The sequence below is a fragment of the Myotis yumanensis genome, unplaced genomic scaffold (genome assembly GCF_028538775.1).
Source record: "Myotis yumanensis isolate MYYU_CA2020_CCGP unplaced genomic scaffold, mMyoYum1.0.hap1 SCAF_4, whole genome shotgun sequence".
Classification (NCBI taxonomy): domain Eukaryota; kingdom Metazoa; phylum Chordata; class Mammalia; order Chiroptera; family Vespertilionidae; genus Myotis; species Myotis yumanensis.
This window is the reverse complement of record NW_027223755.1, coordinates 40,611,752-40,633,950: the sequence shown is the minus strand read 5'-3', so window position 1 is coordinate 40,633,950 and position 22,199 is coordinate 40,611,752. Positions and strand designations below refer to the sequence as shown.

The following is a 22,199-nucleotide window of genomic DNA, read 5'->3' as shown; positions in this document are numbered from 1 at the left end:
GAGAGAATCAGACCGAGAAAGGACAGATAATGTCTCACTGTTTTAATGTAGTTTTGACCTTGTATGTGTCCTGAAAGGGTCTCCAGGACTCCAAAAACCACTGCATTGGAACACTGCTCCACGCAGCTCAGACTGCAGCTTACTTAATTGCAACTCCTTCATAAAACACAATTAGGTTGATTCCTAGGCCCCATAATTTTGAAAGGAACAGCCACACAGCTATGCCAATCTGCCAGGAACTAACTGTTGGTGGCTGTGTTCCCCCTTCATTTTTACTCTGACATCTAGGTGGAGATAAGCTACTAGTGGAGGGTGCAGGCCTCAGAAAATTAAAAAGCTTGGTCACACACACTGCTTAACTTTTTCCACTTGTTTCTGGAACTCAGACTTCCTGAAGGACATGCCAACATTTTTCTTAATTTCTTAAATTCAGAAGTATAACCTAAAATTTTCCACTTTATATAGTCAACAACCAAATATTCCATTTCCTTAAAAGTCCTATTTTTGACTTGGTGGGAAAAACAAAACATTTTTGTGTTAACAAAATCCAAGTGTGTTTTTTTGAATTCAAACATATTTTGAAAACTAACAATAGAAGAGTTTAAAGGTCCCTTTCTGCTTAGAGTGGGGATTCTGTTTCAGTGAAGCTGGGCGACTTCCTTCAATATATCTACTCCTGAAGCATGTGTGGGGCCCAGGCCCCAGAAACCTACGAGTGTGTGTTAACTTAAAATTTCTGTGTTCCCAGAACTCTTATTTAGTTGAAATAATTTTCCTGTTGACTATGATGCATCTAGAAATACATTATCAGAAGTTTTATTGATTTTCAACTCTCATTTTGCTTAAGGTTTCCCCTCCTTCCCTGTACCCCAGAGAGTGTTGATGGCAAAGGATCGTGACTCAAGGACATCCCTTTTTTGGGTCTCAATATATCATCCTGCTCTAATATTTGTTTCTCTCTAAGAAGGAACTGTAGACTCTATCCTCTGTCCCTGTACCCTAAGAACCTGGACATATTATCAATGATATAACCTTGAATTTTCCCAAGAAGGGATTAAAAAAAAGACCCAGAAACCGAACCACCCAATGCCTTCGGTAGAAATTGTGCTCCCCCACCCCCATCCCTTCTCCATGGTCCTTTATGGACTACGTCACCCAGGTTCTCTTGACCTCTGGGTTTGGGTTAAGATCAGGAGCAATAGGAGGCACCAGTGAAAAATCAGAGAATGGGGGTCAGGGTACTCCATCCTCCACCTGTGGTCCTGGGCTGGTTAACAGCTTCCCCAACTGCTAGTCCCTGAGGAGCTTCACTAACCCCTGTTGGTGACTTAGCCCAGTCCATACCTCTGCAAATCACCTCTTCGTTAAACGCTCTTCAGCTAAACCTTTACACTGGTCTTCCTGTCAGGGCCCTGAAAGATACCAATAAAAATTTGTTCCAAACAGGTACCAAGCAAACTTTTGTGTTTATTAATACAGGTTACACATATTTTTTAAAAAGAGAGAACATAAAAACAGTGACATAATATTTTATAAGTACAGACTGATAATAAAGTAGTGATGGTCACATTAAGTCAGAGGAATTTTAATATGTATATACAGACTGAATAAACAATGACAGTAAATCTCCACTGAGTTAGATAAAATGAATATAGCAACAAAATTAATAAAATCAATGTTAGCTTCTACTTACAATACACTTTAATGTAAATTATTCTATGGCAGTTGGAAATAGTTTGTTCTTTTAAATAAGCATTTGCCTTGGAACTTTCCATTTTTTGATTTAAGATGCCAACATTTTTTTTTTATATGGAAAAAAAAGATACATTTCAACTTAATTTTCAAATTATTTTATCAAACCCATGAGGATTTTCTATACTTGATACTCAATATGGGGCTAAAAAATGCTTTTAAAATAATCTCACTAACTATTAAGAAAAGTGAATAGAAAATATAGAATAATTTTGCTAGAACTGAAAGTCAATTTAATTTTCTTCAGTTATTTCTAATCAGACTGACATAATTCTTTTTTAAAACCTGGTTTGGGTAATTTATTAAAAACATTTGTAAATAAACAGTGTCCATGTATATAGACTGAAGGACTTATTTACAAAAATACACTTCCTGTTTTGTATTGTGTTTTAATCTCAAGTTATGACCACTTGTAGCAGTAATCCAAAACTTTGAACAAGTAATCCAAATGTTCAAAGTTTTTCAACTGACAGGCTGTGTGGAACTGGTTGGATGACATCTGGCTAAAAACACTTCTTTATATAACGACATACTTATTATATACACATCACACTCTGTGTCTGGTCTGCTTTGTTCTTGAGGGGAGGACCTAGTCTTATTCACCTCTATTGCCCAGCGCCCATCAGAGTGCCCGGAGCACATAATGGGTGGTCATGTTTGCTGCATGGGTGCCTCCATCTGAGAATGGACCTTGCAGGGTAACTGCCAGAAGTGAACGTGCCTTCTTTCTGTTCTTAAAAGGACTGGGCAGAGAAGTGTTTCATATTCATTATCTCCTGGGATAGCACATCTTATTCTGCCAATTTCTACTAAACTCAGTCATTCATAGCCAACCCCTGAGGGGACACCAGGAGAGTGAATGTGGTGGTCCTGGATCCCTCGCTCTCTGGGAGGCTCAGCTGCAGGGTCTGGAGCGACCCTGCCTAGTATGTACTGCTTGGAGCCCTCTATCCGGGGCCAACCTCAGGTCACTAGTGGGGCCTATGCTCATTCTTGGTTTATGGATACAATGTGTAAAACATCAAAAATGCTACCCAGCCCTAGCCAGTTTGGCTCAGTCGATAGAGCGTCAGCCTGTGGACTGAAGGGTCCCAGGTTCGATTCTGGTCAAGGGCACATGCCCGGGTTGCCGGCTTGATCCCCAGTAGGGGGCGTGCAGGAGGCAGCCAATCAATGATTCTCTCTCATCATTGATATTTCTATCTCCCTCTTCCTTCCTCTCTGAAATCAATAAAAACATATTTTTAAAAAAATGCTACCCATATCATGTTTCCATAATTTAAAGAATTCAAACTTTGATATGTTTAAAATGAAAAACAGTAGAATTTTTTCTACACATAGATAGCACTCTTCTCTCTTAATAACTTAAAGCTGTTGACCAATTTCAAAATAAACTTATTTGCAAAAACCGTGTAAGTCCAAACTACAGAATCCTTCACTATTGATGGACATCTTCAGATGCTCTGGGGCTAACCTCCGCCAACCTAGACCTTGCATATTAAATCGGAGTTTATTTTCATACTCTCTTGGGGGAAAAAAGAGGGTTTCAAAGTGTCTGTTCTATAATGCATTGCAAGCCTGTGTACTATACATATATACACACACATATATGTAAGTCACCTAAATATATCAAAAAGTAATATTCAGTTATTATTGTAGCACTGCAATATTGTCTTGGAATAACATTGTTTTCTATTCATGTTATCCTTTTCTGTTACTAATAAATATATGCCCTTAATGGCCCTCTCAAGAAGGAGGCATGCAAATCACACATTTATTGTTTAAAAGAGTAAATACTATTTTTTGGCAGGGACTAATAGAATCCTCAGGTTCTTTGTTTTTTCAAATATTTCTTTGTAATCTTCCAGCAGCCCCTTCCCTAAGTTAGCAGTTTCTTGTATATGCTGTTATTCAGGTTAGTAGAGCAGGTGTCCACTTTACTTGCCATCAGCTGACCGCTGCTGCTACTGGGATCAGAACTTTCTTTGCAGCAGAAGATACTGTAGAGGTACCTCTGGCACTCAGAGGAAGCGTAATAGTAAACCAAGGGATCGATGCAACAGCTTATGCTGCTGACACAGACACAGAGGAGGTAGGCAAAGTAGGCAGCCTCTGTGCTGGGATTCTGAGGGAGGAACGCGTAATGCAGAATCAGGAGGACGTTTGTGGGTCCAAAGCAAACGATGAAGATGCAGAAAACAGCCGCGGACAAGAACAAAGCCCGGGTCTTCTTGCTCTGGGTGGCGACCGTGGAAGAGCTCAGACACTGGATGATAGACACGTAACAGACCGTGGAAATGATCAACGGCACAAAAAAGAAGACAGCAGAGAAGGCCGAGAAGTAATACGCGTAAAAGCCTTCGAGCAGGGTTTCATTGAGCACGTCATGGCAGGTGGTTATGTTGAGCCCAGGCACCTGGGTGGTTTGCTCCTTGAGGAGAAGTGGCACCACCCCCGCGATGGCCATAGCCCAGATGACCATACAGGTGAAGGACGCCCTCCCCATGGTACGCCAGGAGAGGGACTGCATGGGATACACCACGGCCAGAAACCGGTCAATGCTGATGACTGTCATGAGCATGATGGAAGCATACATGTTACAGTAAAATGCTGCGGTGACGAAGCGACACATTTCAGACCCAAATTTCCAATCGCTTCCGGAAAAGTAATAGCTGATCTTAAACGGGAGCACAGACACGAAGAGCACATCTGCCGTGGCCAGGTGCAGCATGTACACCACGGCAGGCTTCTTGACCTTCATTTTCACGATGAACACAACGATGGCCATGATGTTTAGAGGAAGGCTGATTATACACACGCCAGTGTAGACGGAGGGGATAAAGAGAGTCAACCAGGCGCTGGTCAGATATCCCAAGGCATCTTTTGAGATGCACGCAGGGGGTGGTTTTTGAAGAGGCCTGCTGTGATTGATGGAGCTTAATCTGTCGTCAATTAACCCACTTCCATTTTTGTCCTCATCGTCATCATCCAATGGGAAAGGCTCAAATTTATCCTCAGAATTCCTGAGAAAAAATGACCGGGGAACCACAGTAGCATTTGTTGCTTTTAAATCTGAAAAATATTTTTTTAAATAAAATTTAAAAGAGAATGAATTAAAAAGGCTCGAGACAAATAGAGAGTGCATTTACTGTTGCTTTTTGTTTTCTTATGAGGAGAGTGGGTGGGAAACAGCAGGTGATGCACAGATGGATTGCAGACTTTATCAGAGAATTAGCTAACTCAAAAAACATTATGTTTTAACACAAGCGAACACTTTCAAAACTCTGCTCCTCAGAGGAACAGAGGTGAATGATACACTGTTCAAGATCTGGCCTGAGAACCTGACATGAAGGGAAAAAGTGATTTCTATACTATAGTAGCCACCATCTACATAAACGAATCATTTCCAGGCTGTATGACTTCTCCTACCTCCACATGCCTTCATGTCTACGTTTTCTCCATTTAGTTTCTCCTTGAAACCTATCCCACTCAATGGGAAATTACATCAAACACTGAGGATACTTTTTTTAAAAAATATATATTTTATTGATTTTGTTTACAGAGAGGAAGGGAGAGGGATAGAGAGTTAGAAACATCGATCAACTGCCTCCTGCACACCCCCCACTGGGGATGTGCCCACAACCAAGGTACATGCCCTTGGCCAGAATCGAACCTGGGACCCTTCAGTCCTCAGGCCGACGCTCTATCCACTGAGCCAAACCAGTAAGGGCAAGGAGACTTCTTAAAGGTTATGGAGTGACAGGCAAATTCAGTGTAGGACCAAGGGCTCCAATTGCCATGACCATTATCCATGTGACTGTAGTTTTCCTCTACTATCTTTAGCTTGTTTACACAACAGAAAGTCCCAAATCTTTCATCCTATCTGGGCCCAAACCACTGTCCCTTGGGTTATCTTCTAATATAACCACAAGAAACCCCAGTTATCTCCTTGTCTCCTTCCTCAGCAGGTCAGTGGAGTAACAGATGGTCCAGGCAGATGGCCTTCCTTGGCTTAGTTCCAGAATGCTACATGCATTGTGGCAGATGCCAGGCCAGCCAGGCTCTTTGAGTCTCAGCCAGAAGTCAAAATAAAGGCTCAGTTGCATGCTTCCTCCTTTTATAACTTTCTCCCACCAAAATCATCCATTTTAAATGTTCATCAAAGAAATGCAACACTTAGCTGCTGGCATTCAACCAGCTTTTCTTTCCAAGAAGCTTTGCTAAAATTCTGCCATTAAGGAGAGTCAGACAGAGAGCCTTTGTTGGTCTTGGGAAGCTGAGGAGTGGGGTGAGATACCTAGAGGGAAAAGGGCAGGGTCTCCGACATTGCCAGTGTTCACAACAAAGACTGGCCTTGCAGGTCACCTATTACTGATGTTAGAAAATTTAAAAACTGGCTTGAAATGGGATAAATATAGTGGATTTTCAAACTTTTGGTTTTGTTTTTCAGGGTGGAACCTTCCTGCAGACAGAAGCTTACACAAAGGCATAATGCTATAAAAAATAGTTCTGGCCCGGCCAGTGTGCCTCAGTGGTTGAGCGTCGACCTATGAACCAGGAGGTCACAGTTTAATTCCAGGTCAGGTTACAAGACCAGGTTGTGGGCTTGATCCCCACTAGGGGGCATGCAGGAGGCAGCCAATCAATGATTCTCACTCATCATTGATGTTTCTAGCTCTCTCTCTCTCTATTTCCCTTCCTCTTTGAAAAAAGAAAAGAAAAGAAAAAGATAGTTCTGCTTCTGCTATGGCTCTGTGAGGTCCTACCAGGCTCAACCATCCCTTAGAATAAAATTACAAACCCCTTCCTTCCTGAAATCAATGACCTAAAGGCACTGAGATTCCCAGGGTGGTGTTGGGAGGGGAGGAATGAATGATATTGAAAGGATGACACCACTAGGTTTCTTGTTTTTACTGGTGTTTAGCTTGAGAGAAGGTCAACGTCAGTGACATAAAGGATGGCTAAGACTCAGATAGGAAGCCCACAGCCCTTCTACCCTGATGAACCAAAGGACAGAGTTCAGGGCAACCATGGGAACTGAAAAGTGAGATGAGATTCCCAGAGAGGGGCAGCCCTAAATTCCAATGTAATTTCTGCCTCGGGCTTTGGATGACTCTTGAATGAACCGTGCACGTGTTGGAAAGATAAGACAACTTAGGTGCTATTAGAGCTTTTTGTTCATGAGGAAGCATCTGCAGTTTGAGCCCAAAGATATTAATTGTCTGTAAAAGTTAAACACCAAAATTCTTTGTGAGAATAAAACAAAATTCAGAGTCTTTAAAGTATGACAATGTCTAGCACACAATCCAGAATCACTTGATATTAAAAAAAAATCAGAAAGCGTGACCCAGTCTTAAGAAAAAAGATAACTAATGCAAACCAATCCCAAGATGAACCAAATGTTAAAATTGGCAGGTAAGGATTTTAAAGGATGTATTGCAACGATGCTCAACGAAGTAAAGAAAAATATTTCATTGAAATAAATGAAAAAGTAGAAAATACCAAGAAAGAAATTAATGAAAATTCTAGAACCAGAAAATAAAATACAATAAATTGGCATATATTTCCAAAATAAAGAGTAAAGCTAGAGTAATACCAACTGAGAGATAGCAGCAGGGCAGGGCCTGGCAGTAAGGGGTTGAGGTCAAACTACCTAAGCAAGGTCATGAGTGGGCCCGAGGGTGAAGGGGTAGCGTTGTAGGAGATCTGTCACTGGGAGGGGACAAATGTCTCTAATGATGAGCCTCTGAGTACACGTATGTCTAGATTAACCCTCAAGGGTAAGAAACTGGTCCTAGCCATCTCTGAATCTCCAGCACCGGGTACATGGTAAGTGTTCCTTAAATTGGTTTTTAATTACAGATTTGCATTCTCATGTTGGCTCTTTCAGGAGGCACTTGCCCCTTCTGAACTCAGTCTCAGAACCATTAAATGATTCTAATACCTGTCTGGTCTACAAATATGAAACAGGACATGCATTCACTTTGCAAACTATAAAAATTAATCAATGTAAGAAATTATTATCTTGCCCCACTCACTTCAATGTAGCTTGCTTTTAGACTCGCTCTCAATTATTTTAAATTAAAATGGAATCTAGGTTGCTATTCTCTCCTATTTAGCAATGCTTAGTTTTTTTTCCCGTATGATAAGGGACATGGACAGGTTGTAAAGTGCGTAGTCCCAGCATTCAGAGCTGCAAATCAAATTTCAAATTCATAGCCTTTTCTAGAGGTATCACTTTCTTCCCTCTGTGATGCACCTAACTTATTCTGTGTGCATCCTGACCCAGTCACACGGAGGTCTGACACTGGTACTGACAGCCCCTGGGGAACGGAAGGCTACCCTCAAGGTCAAAACAAATGTGTGGGAACTGAAAGAAAAGAATGAATGGGTGCTGGCATTTTAGTACCACTAAGACATGTGTCCTTAAAAATGCTGACCCAGAGGAACTGTAAAATAACACAGATCTCCTCTGCAGTTTTGGGAACCTGGCCAGATTAAGGACTTTTGTCATGTGTGCAGGGTAAAAAAGTGCATGCATGTGCATACACACACACACACACACACACGAATCAAGACACTACCTAGAGGAGTGATAAATTTGAAAACTAGTAGATGCTCATAACTAAGCTTCTTGGATACTATCACTTGATCTGAAAATAAAACTATTAGTATTTACTCTATATTTAGTACTTTGGTAATAAGTATTTGTTTTAAAAAAAACTCCTCCCCTGGCTAGGCCATCTTGAGCTCTATGGTGTTTATGACAAATCACTAATACCCACTGAAACATGATATTGCTGGGATGGAGCCCATTCAGAATGCAGAATCTGTTGATTAAATATTACTGCCCAAGATGACACCTTTTCTTGACATTATAGGTTTGATATTTTGAAGGCTTTTGTAGAATTAAAGAATGTCAGCAAACTTTTTTGCTTGTTTAAGTGCGTACCAGCATTAAAAAAAAAAAAAAAGCCAGCTCTCCCTCCCGCCCTCTCCCCCCACAGGGTGTTACCTTTTCCTTTCTCTTCCTAAGCTCCCAGGGCCCTACTTTTGGTTCAGTAACTTGATTCCTAAGCCCATACCCAACTGGCTCACTTTCCCTACCTCTGTGACTTTCCAAATAAACTTTTTCTTTAAAAAAACAAAAGAAGAACAAAACCAATTCCAGGTGACTAGATATATTCAGCCAGCTCACGGCCCTTAGGCTGAAATTGAGGTTTGGGTATCTCGCTTTTCCTCCGGTCCCAGCACAGCTAACAGGTCAGGAAGAAAGTGCCTGTCAGCACGCCAGAGGCGCTTGTAACTCATTGGTGCTTTTCTTGTTAAGTTATGGTTTCACACAAAAAGCAGCCATGTCCTAAATCAATTCTCACACTTCTTGTTAAACTGCACTTCATTTAGCTTTCTCTAAATGACTCTAGAGTCGTTCTGTTATTGAATGTAGCATATTGCTAAATAGCTTAAAGATGGTCTCTCTAGCGCCGGAGATTTGAACACATTAGCAAACCAGGCAATGCTTTTTCTGACTTGGACGAGATCTGGCCTCGCAGCAGAGTGGTAACGAGATGCTCTTTCAAGGTCCCCAGGCCAGCCTCCAGGGACACGCCAGCCTCGGTTCTGACGCAGAGCTCTGCCAGGAGGGCTTTTTGGGAATTAAAGCAGAATTTCCAGGACCTTGCCCACACAGAGCAGGACAGTTGTACCCTGCGCTTCTCCACAAGTGAATCAACACTACAAGCTACAGAGAAATAAAACAGAGGATGATGGGAAAAAAGAAAAGCAGCTCCATTGGGGGAAGGTCCCTGCACACATGACAGAGTCCTCAATCTGGCTAGGTTCCCACTATAGCTCCACTGAGGGAAAACAGTGGCGTTACTGGAATGCCACACAGCCTCAACTGCAAACACATGCCATTTTCCAATGAGAAGGACCAGTGCTCCTTAAAGAAATGGTTGGTCCCAGGTCTGGAGTAGGAAATATCCAAGATGAGCCTTGAGCATCCTCAACAAATATTAGGATCAGGTCAGAAAGACTCTGGAGTCAATCTGACTGGACTCTCACTGGCCAAAGTGCGACAACCATCAAAAGAATAATAGCGGAAATGCATCGAAACAACTGAAACATGACAAATGCGTTGCGATCCATGCGTTCATAATGATACTCAAAGGAAAATGAAGCCCTTTTGGTCACCTTTGGGGGAAATTAGAGGACCAGGCCTGAAAACTGGTAAGTAAGACCAGTTTCAAGCATTTATCCTGCCTTTTCTATCTAAACAATATCTCAGGGAAACCAAATAGTCAGTAAAAGTTCTTCTTTATAAAATAATTGTAGTTCATAAACACAGACGCCAGAACAGGTTTAGAAAAGCCTCATGTTGAAGCTCTTGGTGTAATAATGAATTTAGCTCAGTGATCACCAGTGCTTGCTCAAACCGTTAGGTGAAAGGGTGAAGAACTTTTGGCTGGATCAAGCCGACAATACTGAATCCACTGGGCAATGTTAAGATCTAAAGAGAGAGAGAGAGAGAGAGAGAGAGAGAGAGAGAGAGAGATAGATAACCTGGAGGTGATGTAATAGGAAGTACAGAGCACCACTGGTGAGGTACGCTTGCATAAACCAGACCTGAATTTGGTTAGTTTCTAAATGTACCGACCATATTTTAAAAAAGTGCAGGGGACATATGAGCCTATGAAGCAATCCTACAAGACGCAGCTGGCCAGATCCAGCATGTAGGAGAGTCTATAAGACATGACCCAGTTATTTGACAAATAAATAGAAATAAAAAAGGAGGAGAGGGGAAACAGTTACAGATTAAAAGAGATTTCAGAGACTTGTCAACCAAGTGCAGTAGAAGGCCTTGTTGGATCCTGATTCAAATAAACCAACTGTAAAGAAGGTACTTATGAGACAATCAGTGAAATTTGAACATTGACTGAACAGTACATGATGTTAAGAAATTGTTCAGTTTTGTAGGTGTTATAATAGTACTGTGGTGATGTGAAAAAAAGGAGGTAATATCTCTAAGAATATATACTGATATATTTGTAGATGAAAGGATATGTCTGGCATTTGCTTTAAAATTTGTCCAGTTTGTGGAGAAAGAGTATAGACAAACAAGATATGAACGGTAATTATACTGTTTATTTTTTGGTATCTTTGAAAATTTCATAATAAAAAGTACATGTAAAACCCAAACTTTTTTTTTTTTTTTTTTTTTTTGCATATTTACTTGCCACTGGAATCTAAGGACAAGGGTTTTTGCTTTCATTTTTCTTTTGTTTTGAAGGGGGAGAGGTTTTGAACATTTGTGTGAACACAGTTTTACATTTAGAGAATTTGATAGCAACTCCTAAGGCTTTTCTTGGAATATGGAGGAACTGGTGTCTGAAAAACACTTCACATTTGTTGAGCACCAACTGTGTGTCTGGCACTTCACTTACCTCACCTCATGTAATGCTAACATTCTTACATAAGCATTATAACTCTCACTTTATGGACAACACGGAGGCACAGAAAGGCTGAGTATCTCATCCAAAGTCACAGCTAGTAAGTGGAGGAGCCAGGATTTTAATGTAGATCTGCCTGGCTCCAAAGCTCATCCCTTTGAACCACACCACACTACCCAGTCTCTTTAAAACAAACAAACAAACAAAAAACAACTTGTGAATTCAGGACCTCCTCCTAAAAGAGTACATTTTTTTTAAGAATTTCACCCAACGAATGAACCTGTCCATCCTTTTAACAATAGCAGGGAGTACATGGCCATGTGAACGTGTAACTTAAGTCAATGATGCCCACAGCTGTTGCTGGAGAACTCAGGAGTCCTGTTGACCCTTGCTGCCCACCGACCACATACCAACAGCCCAGCCCTCACAGACAGGACAGATGTCGTAGAGAGACATTCAAGAACAAAACAGAAAAACAAATCTTTAAGATATTGCTCAAGATGGAGTAAAAGCAAGAGCAGAAAGGGAACAAAAATCCTGGCTGTGGAAAAGGCAGAACTGAAGGAAGAAGTGGGTAAACACTGCCGTGCAGGTAAGAGGTCACCAGTATCAGAGGTTGCATCCTTCCCATCCCACATCCCACTCAGCTGGGAGAGGAGTGACAGGGAAGTGCAAAGTAAAGACAAAGGGAAATGTAAATGCCACTGTACCCAAGACCTGAGGGGGGTGCAAAGATGACAGAAGGGAAGTGTGGGGGGCCCTTGCCTGGAGCCTCCGGGAGGCCAGGGCCTGACACAGGGGCCAAGACACTACCTGGCCTCTCTGGGAACTACTCAGATTCCCCCGTGGTCCCCATTTCCCTAGGCCAGCGCTCACCCAAAGTTACAGGTCCTGAGCTCAGTGTCCTGGGAGTGTTGCTCTCTGCTTTCCAAAACCTCAGTTAAAATGAAAACGAATTTACAGTAAAAGTTGGTCATAATCATCATTTTCTCCTGATATCAAGCTGTCTCCAGCTCCAACCCCACCCAAGTGCTACTGCACTTTGTAAACCTGAACTCAAGCAAATTAGGTTCCAGATATGAGAGAAACAACCATTAACAACACTTCCTGGAAGAGAGAATTTTTCTCTCAAAGCAAATAAGGCCTTCCATTCTGCTAATCGGGGACAATTCATTGTACATGCTGTGCTAGGTTTTAAAAAATGGTAGAGTCCTAGCCAGTTTGGCTCAGTGGATAGAGCTTCAGGGTCTTGGATTCGGTCCAGGGCTCGTACCTCGGTTGTAGGCTCAGTTGCAGGCTCAATCCCAGGCCCTGGTTGGGGAGCAAGTGGGAGGCAACCAATTGATGTATCTCATATTGATGTTTCTCTTTCTCTGTCTCTCTCCCTCCCTTCCACTCTCTCTAAAAATCAATGGAAAAATATCCTTGGGTGAGAATTAATAAAAGTAAGAAAAAAAAAAGATGGTAAAAACTTCACAGTGGTTATGAAATCAATTTACAGAGTTGTAACAAACATTTTAAAAAGCAGAATAGTGTAGGAAATATTAGGTTGCACAGTATGTGGTAAAATTGAGTATATCTGTATATTACTATGATTGTCCATGCATATTTATTGAACACACACACACAGCTATTGTGTCACAAGAAAAAGTGTATTTCTTACAGTTCTTAATGGTGTTTAGAAATAAAAGGAAATACTGGAAAACACTCTTCTATAATAATTTAATATCTGCCTTCTAATTCATCACAAACTTGAAATACAGATTATGCAGTGTCTAAATAAATTTCCTAAAGCTAAATAAGTTTGTTTTCAAGTGCAAATGCAGATTATTCCTGTTATTTAAAAAGGCAGGTTCTTTTGAAAGCAAATAAAGAATGTGCAAAGGCCTGTGATGACCTTTTGTGGTAAACTTCATTGGGTACCTTGGGATGGAGGGGAAGGAGGTAACTACAGTGGGTTTCTCCACCCACATCACAAGGTCAATGGGAGAGGGTATTTGGGGGAAGTAGAAGCTCAAATCCAGAAATAACAACCTGAGCCTACAGAGACAGCCATTTACTCTGCTGGTCTGAGACCAGGCGTAGGGAATGTCCGGCCCACGGGCCGTATAAGGCCCAAGAAATCATGTGGCCTGGCCCTGCTAAGGCATTAGAGGTGAGTTAATTAAATGTCTGACCAAAATAGAGGGTTAATTTTTCAGTTGGTAATTTTGTAGGGCCCAGGAATGATGTTATATATATTCAAATGGCAATTGGCAGAAAAAAGGTTCCCCAGCCCTGGTAGGACTAAGCAAGACAGGGCAAAAAGCAAAACGAAAGAAACCACAAAATAGGAAAAACAAAACAAAACCCAGAAAACTCTGAATGTTAAAACTGTGGCCTAGCATCATGGTCAAAAATAAACTAAGGCCGTGGTTCCTAATGACTCTTCTAGGAGTTTTTGTGTGTACCCAGGAGCTAAGGGAGCCCAGGCTCTCAGGAAAACTAAAGGGTAGTTCCCCAGACACAAAAGGCCACGCACTGTATGAATCCATTTATACGAAACATGGAGCAGAGGGAAAACCCACAGAGATAAAAAGCAAATAGGTGGTTTTGAGGGAGAGGGAAAATGAGGGCCGAGTGCTTGATGAATACAGGGTTTCCTTTTGGGGTGATGAAGTGGCTTGGAACTAGACAGAGGTGATAGTTGCATAACATTGCAAATATATAAACACCACAAAATTGCATACTTCAAAGTGGTTAATTTTATGCTATGTAAATTTTACCTCAATTTAAAAAAGAAAGAAAAAGCGAAAGAGAGAAAGAAAGAGAGAATTTCAAGGGGGAAAAGGGATGTGTGTCCAACATGAGGAGTAGGAAGATTAGGAACCCAGGGTGCTGGTGGCTCCACTGTCTCTGTGGAGCTCCAGCTCCAGGCTCCCCTGAGTTCCCGTCTGTGAGGGTGACAAGGACAGAGGTGAGCGGACTGCGGGAGGAGGAGAAGGGCACACGGAAGGAGACTGGACAGAAGCACTTCGGAAAAGGAGCGGCTTCAGAGCTGCTGAAAAGCTGTAGGTTAGGGTCACAGCACGCTGCTCCTTTTATTTATTTATTTTTTAATATACACATATATTTACTGATTTCAGAGAGGAAGGGAGAGGGAGAGAGAGTTAGAAACATCAATGATGAGAGAGAATCACTGACTGGCTGCCTCCTGCACACCCCCTACTGGGGATCGAGCCCACAGCCTGGGCATGTGCCCTCGACCAGAATTGAATCTGGGACCCTTCAGTCCAGAGGCCTACACTCTATCCATAGAACAAAACCGGCTAGGGCCACACTGCTCCTTTTAGATGTAAGAAACTGAGAAATGCTGAATTAGAAGGATGGAGGGGTAGAAAGGTGACCAGCAGAAAAAACATGAGAATATTCCTGACAAAGGGATAGGAATGCCTCAAAAATGCCCTCACACCAAAGAAGAGTGAACCTACTATTTTAATATGTCCTATAAAAACAAAGCCAAAACCACCAAGGAGTGAATGAATGAATTTGAGGGAGAAGGAAAAAAGGGAGAGAGGGAAGGAAGAATTTAGATAAATATTAGAGAATTGCTTGCTGGTTAATGAGAAATTTGACTTTCAAGGTTTTTGGTCTACTTTAAGCAGAATCGCTATTGAGTTCTGTGTCTTTCTTTTTTTTTTTTTTTTTTTTGAGAGAGAGAGAGAGAGAGAGAGAGAGAGAAAACAAAACAAAAAACAAGCAAAAAAACCCCAGCATGTGCCCTGACCAGGAGTCAAACTGTTGCAAACCAGTGACCCTTTGGTGCATGGGACAATCAGAACCAACTGAGCGGCACTGGCCAGAGCCAGTTTTGTGTCTTTTGTTTGGGCTTAAGACCACAACCTCTCAGTAACAGTCAATTAATTAGTATATTCCTGCTAGGGATCTATTTATAGCCTGTTTTATCATCTGTTTTTTAAGGCAAATGGCAGGATGCCACAGTCTGAGCATAAATGTTCACTAAACTCCTCCATGTGCTAGGCCTGGGCTACCAAGTCAATGGGGCACAGTCTTTGCCTTCTAGGGGGACTGGGGAGCACAGTGGAGTTACTTCTCTACTGCAAGAGGAGCTTCTGGTCTGAAAAGCTTCCTCTCTCTAGGGGGTGGTAGAGAAAGCTGCCTTTAAGAGAGGCCTGTGGTTAAATCCCAGTTCCACTTCTAACTAGACTTGTGACTTAACCATTCTGGGTCTCAGTTTCTTTACCTGTAGAATGGGATGACACTAACTCAAAGGGTTGTTATGAGGAATAAATAAGGTAGAATATGTAATGTACCTAAGCAAGGGTTGGCTGTAATGGGTTCTTGATATAAGGTGGCTGTTTTAAATTAAATGTGAACATGTGGGGTGTGGGGAGGGCATTCTGGCCAGAGGGAGTGGCAGGAGGGCAGAAGCCATAGAAAGCATAGCTCTTGGGGAAGGAACTAAAGAGGGGGCTGGATGAAGTGCAGGTAATATAACAGGTATGTAATAGGAGAGGATCGGTAATAAGGCTGGGCTGGGACCCATCCTGTAATGGGAGGGGGCCTCACTCTGGGCTAAGAAATTGGGTTTGACCCCGTGGGCAGGAGGGCAGCAAGTGGAGTCTCCCACCCAATCCCCTCTGCTACAGTCACCATCAGTCATTCTTGAATGTTTTCACCCTCCAGGTCCTTATAAAATTGACAAACATCACCTCTTGGACACAGGTCCTCTTGGATGAAGGCAAGTCATCTCACTTAAATTGTCTGGACAGAGGACTGTGAACTGGTTGGTTATCAACTTAAGTATTTCTCAGTAAATATCTGCTGGGTGAACTTTTGTTCCAGGCTCCATGGGGATAAATGGCAGTTTATGATCTTAGCCAGGGAGATGACGGACCCACAGAGTGACTGTGCAGGAAATGCCACAAGGAGTGGGGATAAAAAGTGGGACAGTGGTTTGGCAAGGCTCAGACTGGTGAGCAGAGCCAGCCCTGGGGGGGTTTCCTATGGCTGGGGTCTCACAGAGCTGCTTGTCACAGGCATTGTTTAGAACTGCCAATGTACAGAGAGGATAAAAAGCAGACCTTTAGTGATTTCAAACCCTCTAAAGTCAAGGCCCCACTTATTGCCTGCGCCCAGGGCCCCGTCTTCCATTTGGAATTTTCGTACACTGCCTCTGAGCCTTAGTTTCAGAATTGGCAAATGGGGATAAACTCCCACCTAACAGTGTGTTCTGAGAACGATGAGTGCACACTCTTTCACAGATCACAAGCAAACCAGCTAGCATTTGTTTCTGCATGAAGAAAAGTGGGTGAAAGCTTATAAGCACTATTACTATAAAGACATTAAAACACCCCCCCCCCCCTCCACTTTGTAACAGTGTGAAATGAGATCATTTGAAGTAAAAATGCCTCCTGGCCCAAAGTTTGACACAGAATATGGCACTTGACATGTGTTCCTTGTCTCCTGTCACCCTCCTTTCTTGTTCTCCTCCCCAAACAGTTCCAGATCCAGTGTAGGTAACTCAGCCACTGTTTGTTCAGTTGTCTTTCTGTCTACATCAGCACTGTGCATCTTATTAGCACGCACCATCTCAGTTGATGAAAAAACAAGAGGCATAGCAGAAACAGCAGCCTTACTTTCACTCCCTAACAGGCCAAACATCTTCCACCTAAAGCAGCGGTTCTCAACCTGTGGGTCGAGACCCCTTTGGCAGTCGAACGACCCTTTCACAGGGCTCACCTAAGACCATCCTGCATATCAGATATTTACAGGACGATTCATAACAGTAGCAACATTATAGTTATGAAGTAGCAACGAAAATAATTTTATGGTTGGGTCACAACATGAGGAACTGTATTGAAAGGGCCAGAAGGTTGAGAACCACTGACTAAGGAAAGGAGACTAAGGTGGATGCACCATCCCAATCTCCAACAAAAATGTGTCTTCTTAAGAGCCTGTCCCAAAATACAATTACAAAGTGCTGTCTGGCATCACACATCAGCATACACAATGTTTCAGCTCTCCCTGTTTCCCCAAACACTCCAAGAGATCATGCTCATGCTAGCCACAGGCAGGCCCGCCAGTTGCTGCAAAACTTTGGGCTCCTGTCTGGGACTTTTACTTTTCCTAAAAGCATCACCTCAATATTACTCTGAGCAAAGACAGCAGAGAAAATGCTGTCACGTCTTAATCTTGATGCCTCTGCACTGTTTCTAGTGTGGAAACAATGGGTGTACACTCTCACAGATCAGAAGCAAACCAGCTGGGATTTGTTTCTGCGTGAAGAAAAGTGGCTGAAAACTTATAAAGCACTGTTACTATAAAGACATTGCAACATCTTTTTTCCCCTCACTTTGTAACTACTGTCTTTACAGGCTACAAACAACCTCTCTGCCCTGCTTTTTTTTTTTAAGGGGCAGAGGTTGGAAAATACATCTATTTGGTCAAGTGGCCAGATACTTAAAAACACACTCCTCCTGGTAAATGTATTCTAGTGCACAACCTCCACCTTGCAGCAGACCAGACACTGAAATACCGAAATTCCACGGTGTCTGATGGAGCTGAGTTTTGATCTCTTTCCTCAACTCTCCCGGGGACTGGGTTCTACGTAACAAACCACCCCACCTGGGCGCGAGCCCCTCCAGCACTCAAGGCCCCGAGCCAGGGGCTGCTGGTACTGACTTTCTACTAAACGTGCCAAGCGACTGAGCTTTTCTCTACACCATTTTTCTCGCCTGTAAAATGTTCAAGAAACACAATTCCAGCAAAACTAAACTTCGGCGGGAGCGGGTCTCCACTTGATACTGAAAAGGCCAGAAAGTTTACTGGGGCAACGTGAGACTTTCCTTTGGGTGTGGTCCTGGGAGGCACACTGACGACAAATGCAATGAAGCAGCGCACGCTTCCCCAGGAGCACCCGGCCCCTACTCCTCCATATCCAGCACCCAGCTCGCAGGCCGGGGCACCCTCCAAAACCCAGGGCAAAGGGGCTCAGCTGAGCCCCGGAGCGGGGTGGGTGATGCGCACGCCCGGCCTGGATAAGACGGGGAGAATGTGGACCTCAGCCCCAGCGCCTGCTCGGCTTCTGAAGGAAACTGAGGCGGAGGGCCAGTCGGGGACACCCCCCTCTAGGAGAAGGCGCCACCTGTACCCACTGGGTCTCCCGGCAGCGCCCCGCCGCCCGCCCTCCCCATGCCCGAGGGGGTCCCGGGCTCGTGGCCGGAGGAGACCCCCGGGCAGCGCTCACCTGGCTTGCGGCCTGGAGCGCGGGCCGACAGCAGGGGGCCGCACAGACTCAGCCCCGCAGCCACGAGCAGCAGCCGCCGCAGCCCCATTGTCCGCGGCTGGGCGCGCAGCGCGCGGCGCGCTCCGGAGACGGTCCCGCCGGCGGGAGGCTCGAGCTCCGCACTCTCCCCGCTCCCGCCCGGTCCCGCCGCGGGAGGTGCGGGCGGCCGGCAGAGCGCTCGCGGCGGGTGAGAAGCGGAGGCTCGGCGTCGCCCGCGGCTCGCTCGGCGGGTCGGTGGGACTAAGAGGGCGCGGGGCGCGGAGGGGCGGGGCCGGGCGCCGCGCTGCGCGAGAGGGAAGGGCGCCCCCCGGCGCCGAGCGTGCGCCTCGACGCGGTCGTCGGGCCCCGCTTCTCACGGGTCGCTGCACAGCTGCCGAGGTGCCCGTGGGGCTGGGCGACCCCGACCCTAGGGCGCCTGCCCCGCTCCCCCAGGTCCCGCCCAGCGGCGCAGCGAGCCGGGTCTTCCCCGCCCTCCCCGCCCCGGGCTGCCGGCCACTGACCGACGGGGGAAACCAGACGAGACATTGTTTCCTTTGGGAGCCTTTGACTCGCGAACACTCAGTGACTCAGTCTGGCGGGGGCCTTGGAAGTGGGCCCCGCGGCCTGGGCGGCTGCCTCGGTCTCTCCTGATCCTCCGGGGAGCAGAGCTGCGTGCAGGCCACCCCCGCCCCAACCCCCAGGTCAGGAATGCGCCCGAGGGCGCCGCCCCTTAGCCCCGTGCACAGCCTCGGACCTCAGGCTGAGCGCTGCGGCCCGTTGGAAAATTCGCGACTCAGTTGAAAATCTGCAAGTGACTCATACTATTGTAATTTAGGAATAGCGGATTTAAAGGTTTAGACTGGAGTGACAAGGTTGCCCCCGGGATGCTTATTCGGTGAAGGTAGACGTTCCGCACGTAGAGCACCTGTTTCACGGGCTCCGTGGCCGCGAGGGCAGCCTCTGCCCCGGCCCGCCCGCTCGGATAGCCCTTTGTCCCCCACCCCGGCCCGTTAGGACCACCTGCGCAGCCTTTCCCGGGAGAAGAGCGGCTGGGCACCCCCTGAGCCCGGGACAGTCCCTGGCGCCGCCTGCGAGGCGGATGCCCAGAGGACGACGTGCCCTGATGAAGGGGTGCTCCCATTTTCTTGGACCATCTGTCATGGATTTCATAGAGTTGGGCCAGTTCAGGTTACAGGGCAGGGGACTCTCCCGTTGCCCTCCAGGGGCCCCAGGAGGACGCCGGGCCGGCCCGCGGGGAGGAGCACGCCGCTTATTTTGCTTAGAGCGCGTCTCCGACCGCAGCGGGAAGTGGGTCCCCTCCACCCGTCGCTTCTGGGAAAGTTCACCACAGCCCTTCTCCTCGCAGATGTGCGAGTGTGTGCTGCACCCCGTGGCCGATAAACTGCACTGAGTCACTGATCAGATTTCTGAGCGTTTTATAAAGGGAATTGCGCATGGAGAGGGTCATTCCCCACGAGCCCTGACACGGAAACCAGTGAAGAAAATACAGTAAAGATGCTCATTCTTCCCCATGTCCCCATCTTCCTCAGAGCACAGCGCCTTGTGTATAGAAGCAGCTCGATAGGTGACTGCATAACGGTAACCCAATGATAGAATGCTGCTTCACAAGTTCCCTCATTCACTTCTCCCAGTAGATGTCAACCATTAAAACGGTGCATTTCTCCACTCCCTATTAAGGGATACTATTGTCATCAATCATAAGACGCTACTGATTTTAAAAAAAGATGCCATTGATTTCAAGACTCATCCTTTTCATTTATGTACCACAAGTAAGAAAATACGCTGTCAATTAAACTGACATTGATTGTAAGTAACAACTCAATTTCAGGATTGTTTAAACATCAAAAAGAGCTTTACAGTGTAAAATATAAACATAATCAATACACTTGGCAAGAGATTGTAACAGATCAAGGATATAAAGTATCTCCACCTGCTCTTCTAAGAACCACATATGTCTCCATGACGGCCACTGTTAAAAGTTTCTGTCCATCATTTAAGATATTGTAACCACATACAGGTATAGGTATCTAAGCATGTAAATCCTTAAAATAAGAATGGAATAATACTCTGGCTACACCACTTTAAAATTTTATGTTTCATTGGTGGAAAATGTTTTTAACCATTTTACAAAACTGTAAAGTTTAAAAGGAATTTTTTGGTTTAGTTATCAGAACAGAATGTACCTCTACTGACATAAAAGAGGGTTGCTGAAACAATGAAATGCTTAACTTCTTTTTGCATATTAACTACAGAGAATGCCGAGTATAGTTATTTCTCTAAAATAGAGCCTTCATGAATGACCCATTAGCAATGTAAACTGAATCACACAGCCTATGTTATCTTGAGTTGGCTTCTTTAGACTGGGGCTGAAGCACAATGAGCAAGGTGGGTGAGTGGTACAGAATGAGGTATGCCTTCCTCACTATAGGGCAGCGGTTCTCAACCTGTGGGTCCTGACCCCTTTGGCGGTCGAACGACCCTTCCACAGGGGTCGCCTAAGACCATCCTGCATATCAGATATTTACATTACGATTCATAACAGTAGCAATATTACAGTTATGAAGTAGCAACGAAAATAAATTTATGGTTGGGTCACAACATGAGGAACTGTATTGAAAGGGCCAGAAGGTTGAGAACCACTGCTGTAGGGTTTCTAAAAGGGTGTGGTTACCTCACTGAATGGCCACCTTCAAAATCAGTGGTTTTAACTTTCTCATGCACAAATGCAGATTCCTGAAGCTGAGGGGATGGTGGTGCTGGTGGTGACAAGTGGAAGGGACACACTTTGAAAACTACTGCCTTGAGAGGTAAAAGAACTGAACAGGATTTCATACAGTAAATGACACAATATTTCAAGCACAGAAAAGTACAGAGCCCAGTATTTCACACAGCCTAACCCAGCGTTAACATATATATGTAAATATAACATATACATCTTATGCCAATTAAGCTTTTTTGTACACTTTTTAAATTCCATTCTTTTTCTTGCCCAGGAGACTAACTTTCTCCCCATGTTTTTGCACTCTTAGTACATTTGTTTAAAAAAACACTATTGCTTAGTACATTTTAAATATTTACATACAGAGTAACATACTCTAGGAATATTTCTGCAGCGTCCATTTTCTAGATTTACCTGTTTGATACATGTATATTCATTTTTTTAAACTAACTCTTTATAGTATTCACTTGAATTATATACCACATTTTATTTTTCGAAAGCTATCTGTTTTATCTGCAGTGTAGCCCCCACTTTTGTACCTAACATAACACATTTGCTTGTTTTCCTTGATTAATCTGGCCAGCAGTTGAAAATGGGCCATTTCCAATGCTCATCTTTTTGTTTTATTGTTTTTATTCTTTTCAATGTCACACAGGCTTTGTATTATTATTTTTCTTTCTATTTCCTTAGGATTTATCCTTTATTCTCCTAACGTTTTGAACTGACAGGTTAGCTTATTAATCTTCACTCCTTCAATGACCACTTCAGCTGCATTTTGCAAGTTTTGATGTGCATATTCAGGTCTAAATATTTTGTCAATTTCATTATATGTTCTTCAACTCATAAATTATTGGAAGTTTTGACTGGCTTTTTTGTGATTGATTTCTAATTTCTTGCTATGGTCTGTTGGTGACCTTCTATTTTCTGTTTGTTTTTTTTCCCTCAGATTCTACAAAGTTCTTACAATATTTGTAAGCTCTTTAGAGCTTCT

The 22,199-nt window shown here is 44.0% G+C and overlaps 1 protein-coding gene across 1 annotated transcript; it reads right to left on the bottom strand.

Annotated features, from left to right (window-relative positions):
- Window positions 1-1,447: 1,447 nt before the first annotated feature.
- Window positions 1,448-18,802, bottom strand: F2R (coagulation factor II thrombin receptor). Its single transcript, XM_070412213.1, has 2 exons — window positions 18,451-18,802; window positions 1,448-4,824 (listed from the first exon to the last, which is right to left on the bottom strand). The coding sequence occupies exons 1-2, from the start codon at window positions 18,536-18,538 to the stop codon at window positions 3,632-3,634; spliced, it is 1,281 nt and encodes a 426-aa protein (XP_070268314.1). The 5' UTR covers window positions 18,539-18,802; the 3' UTR covers window positions 1,448-3,631.
- Between the last annotated feature and the right edge of the window lie 3,397 nt (window positions 18,803-22,199).

What these genes read in the sequence shown, in the direction of transcription:
- F2R (XM_070412213.1), bottom strand. Translation starts at nt 18,538, where the DNA reads ATGGGGCTGCGGCGGCTGCTGCTCGTGGCTGCGGGGCTGAGTCTGTGC. An exon ending in CGCTCCAGGCCGCAAGCCAG is followed by an intron (nt 4,825 to 18,450) that starts GTGAGCGCTGCC and finishes AATATTTTTCAG; the next exon opens with ATTTAAAAGCAACAAATGCT.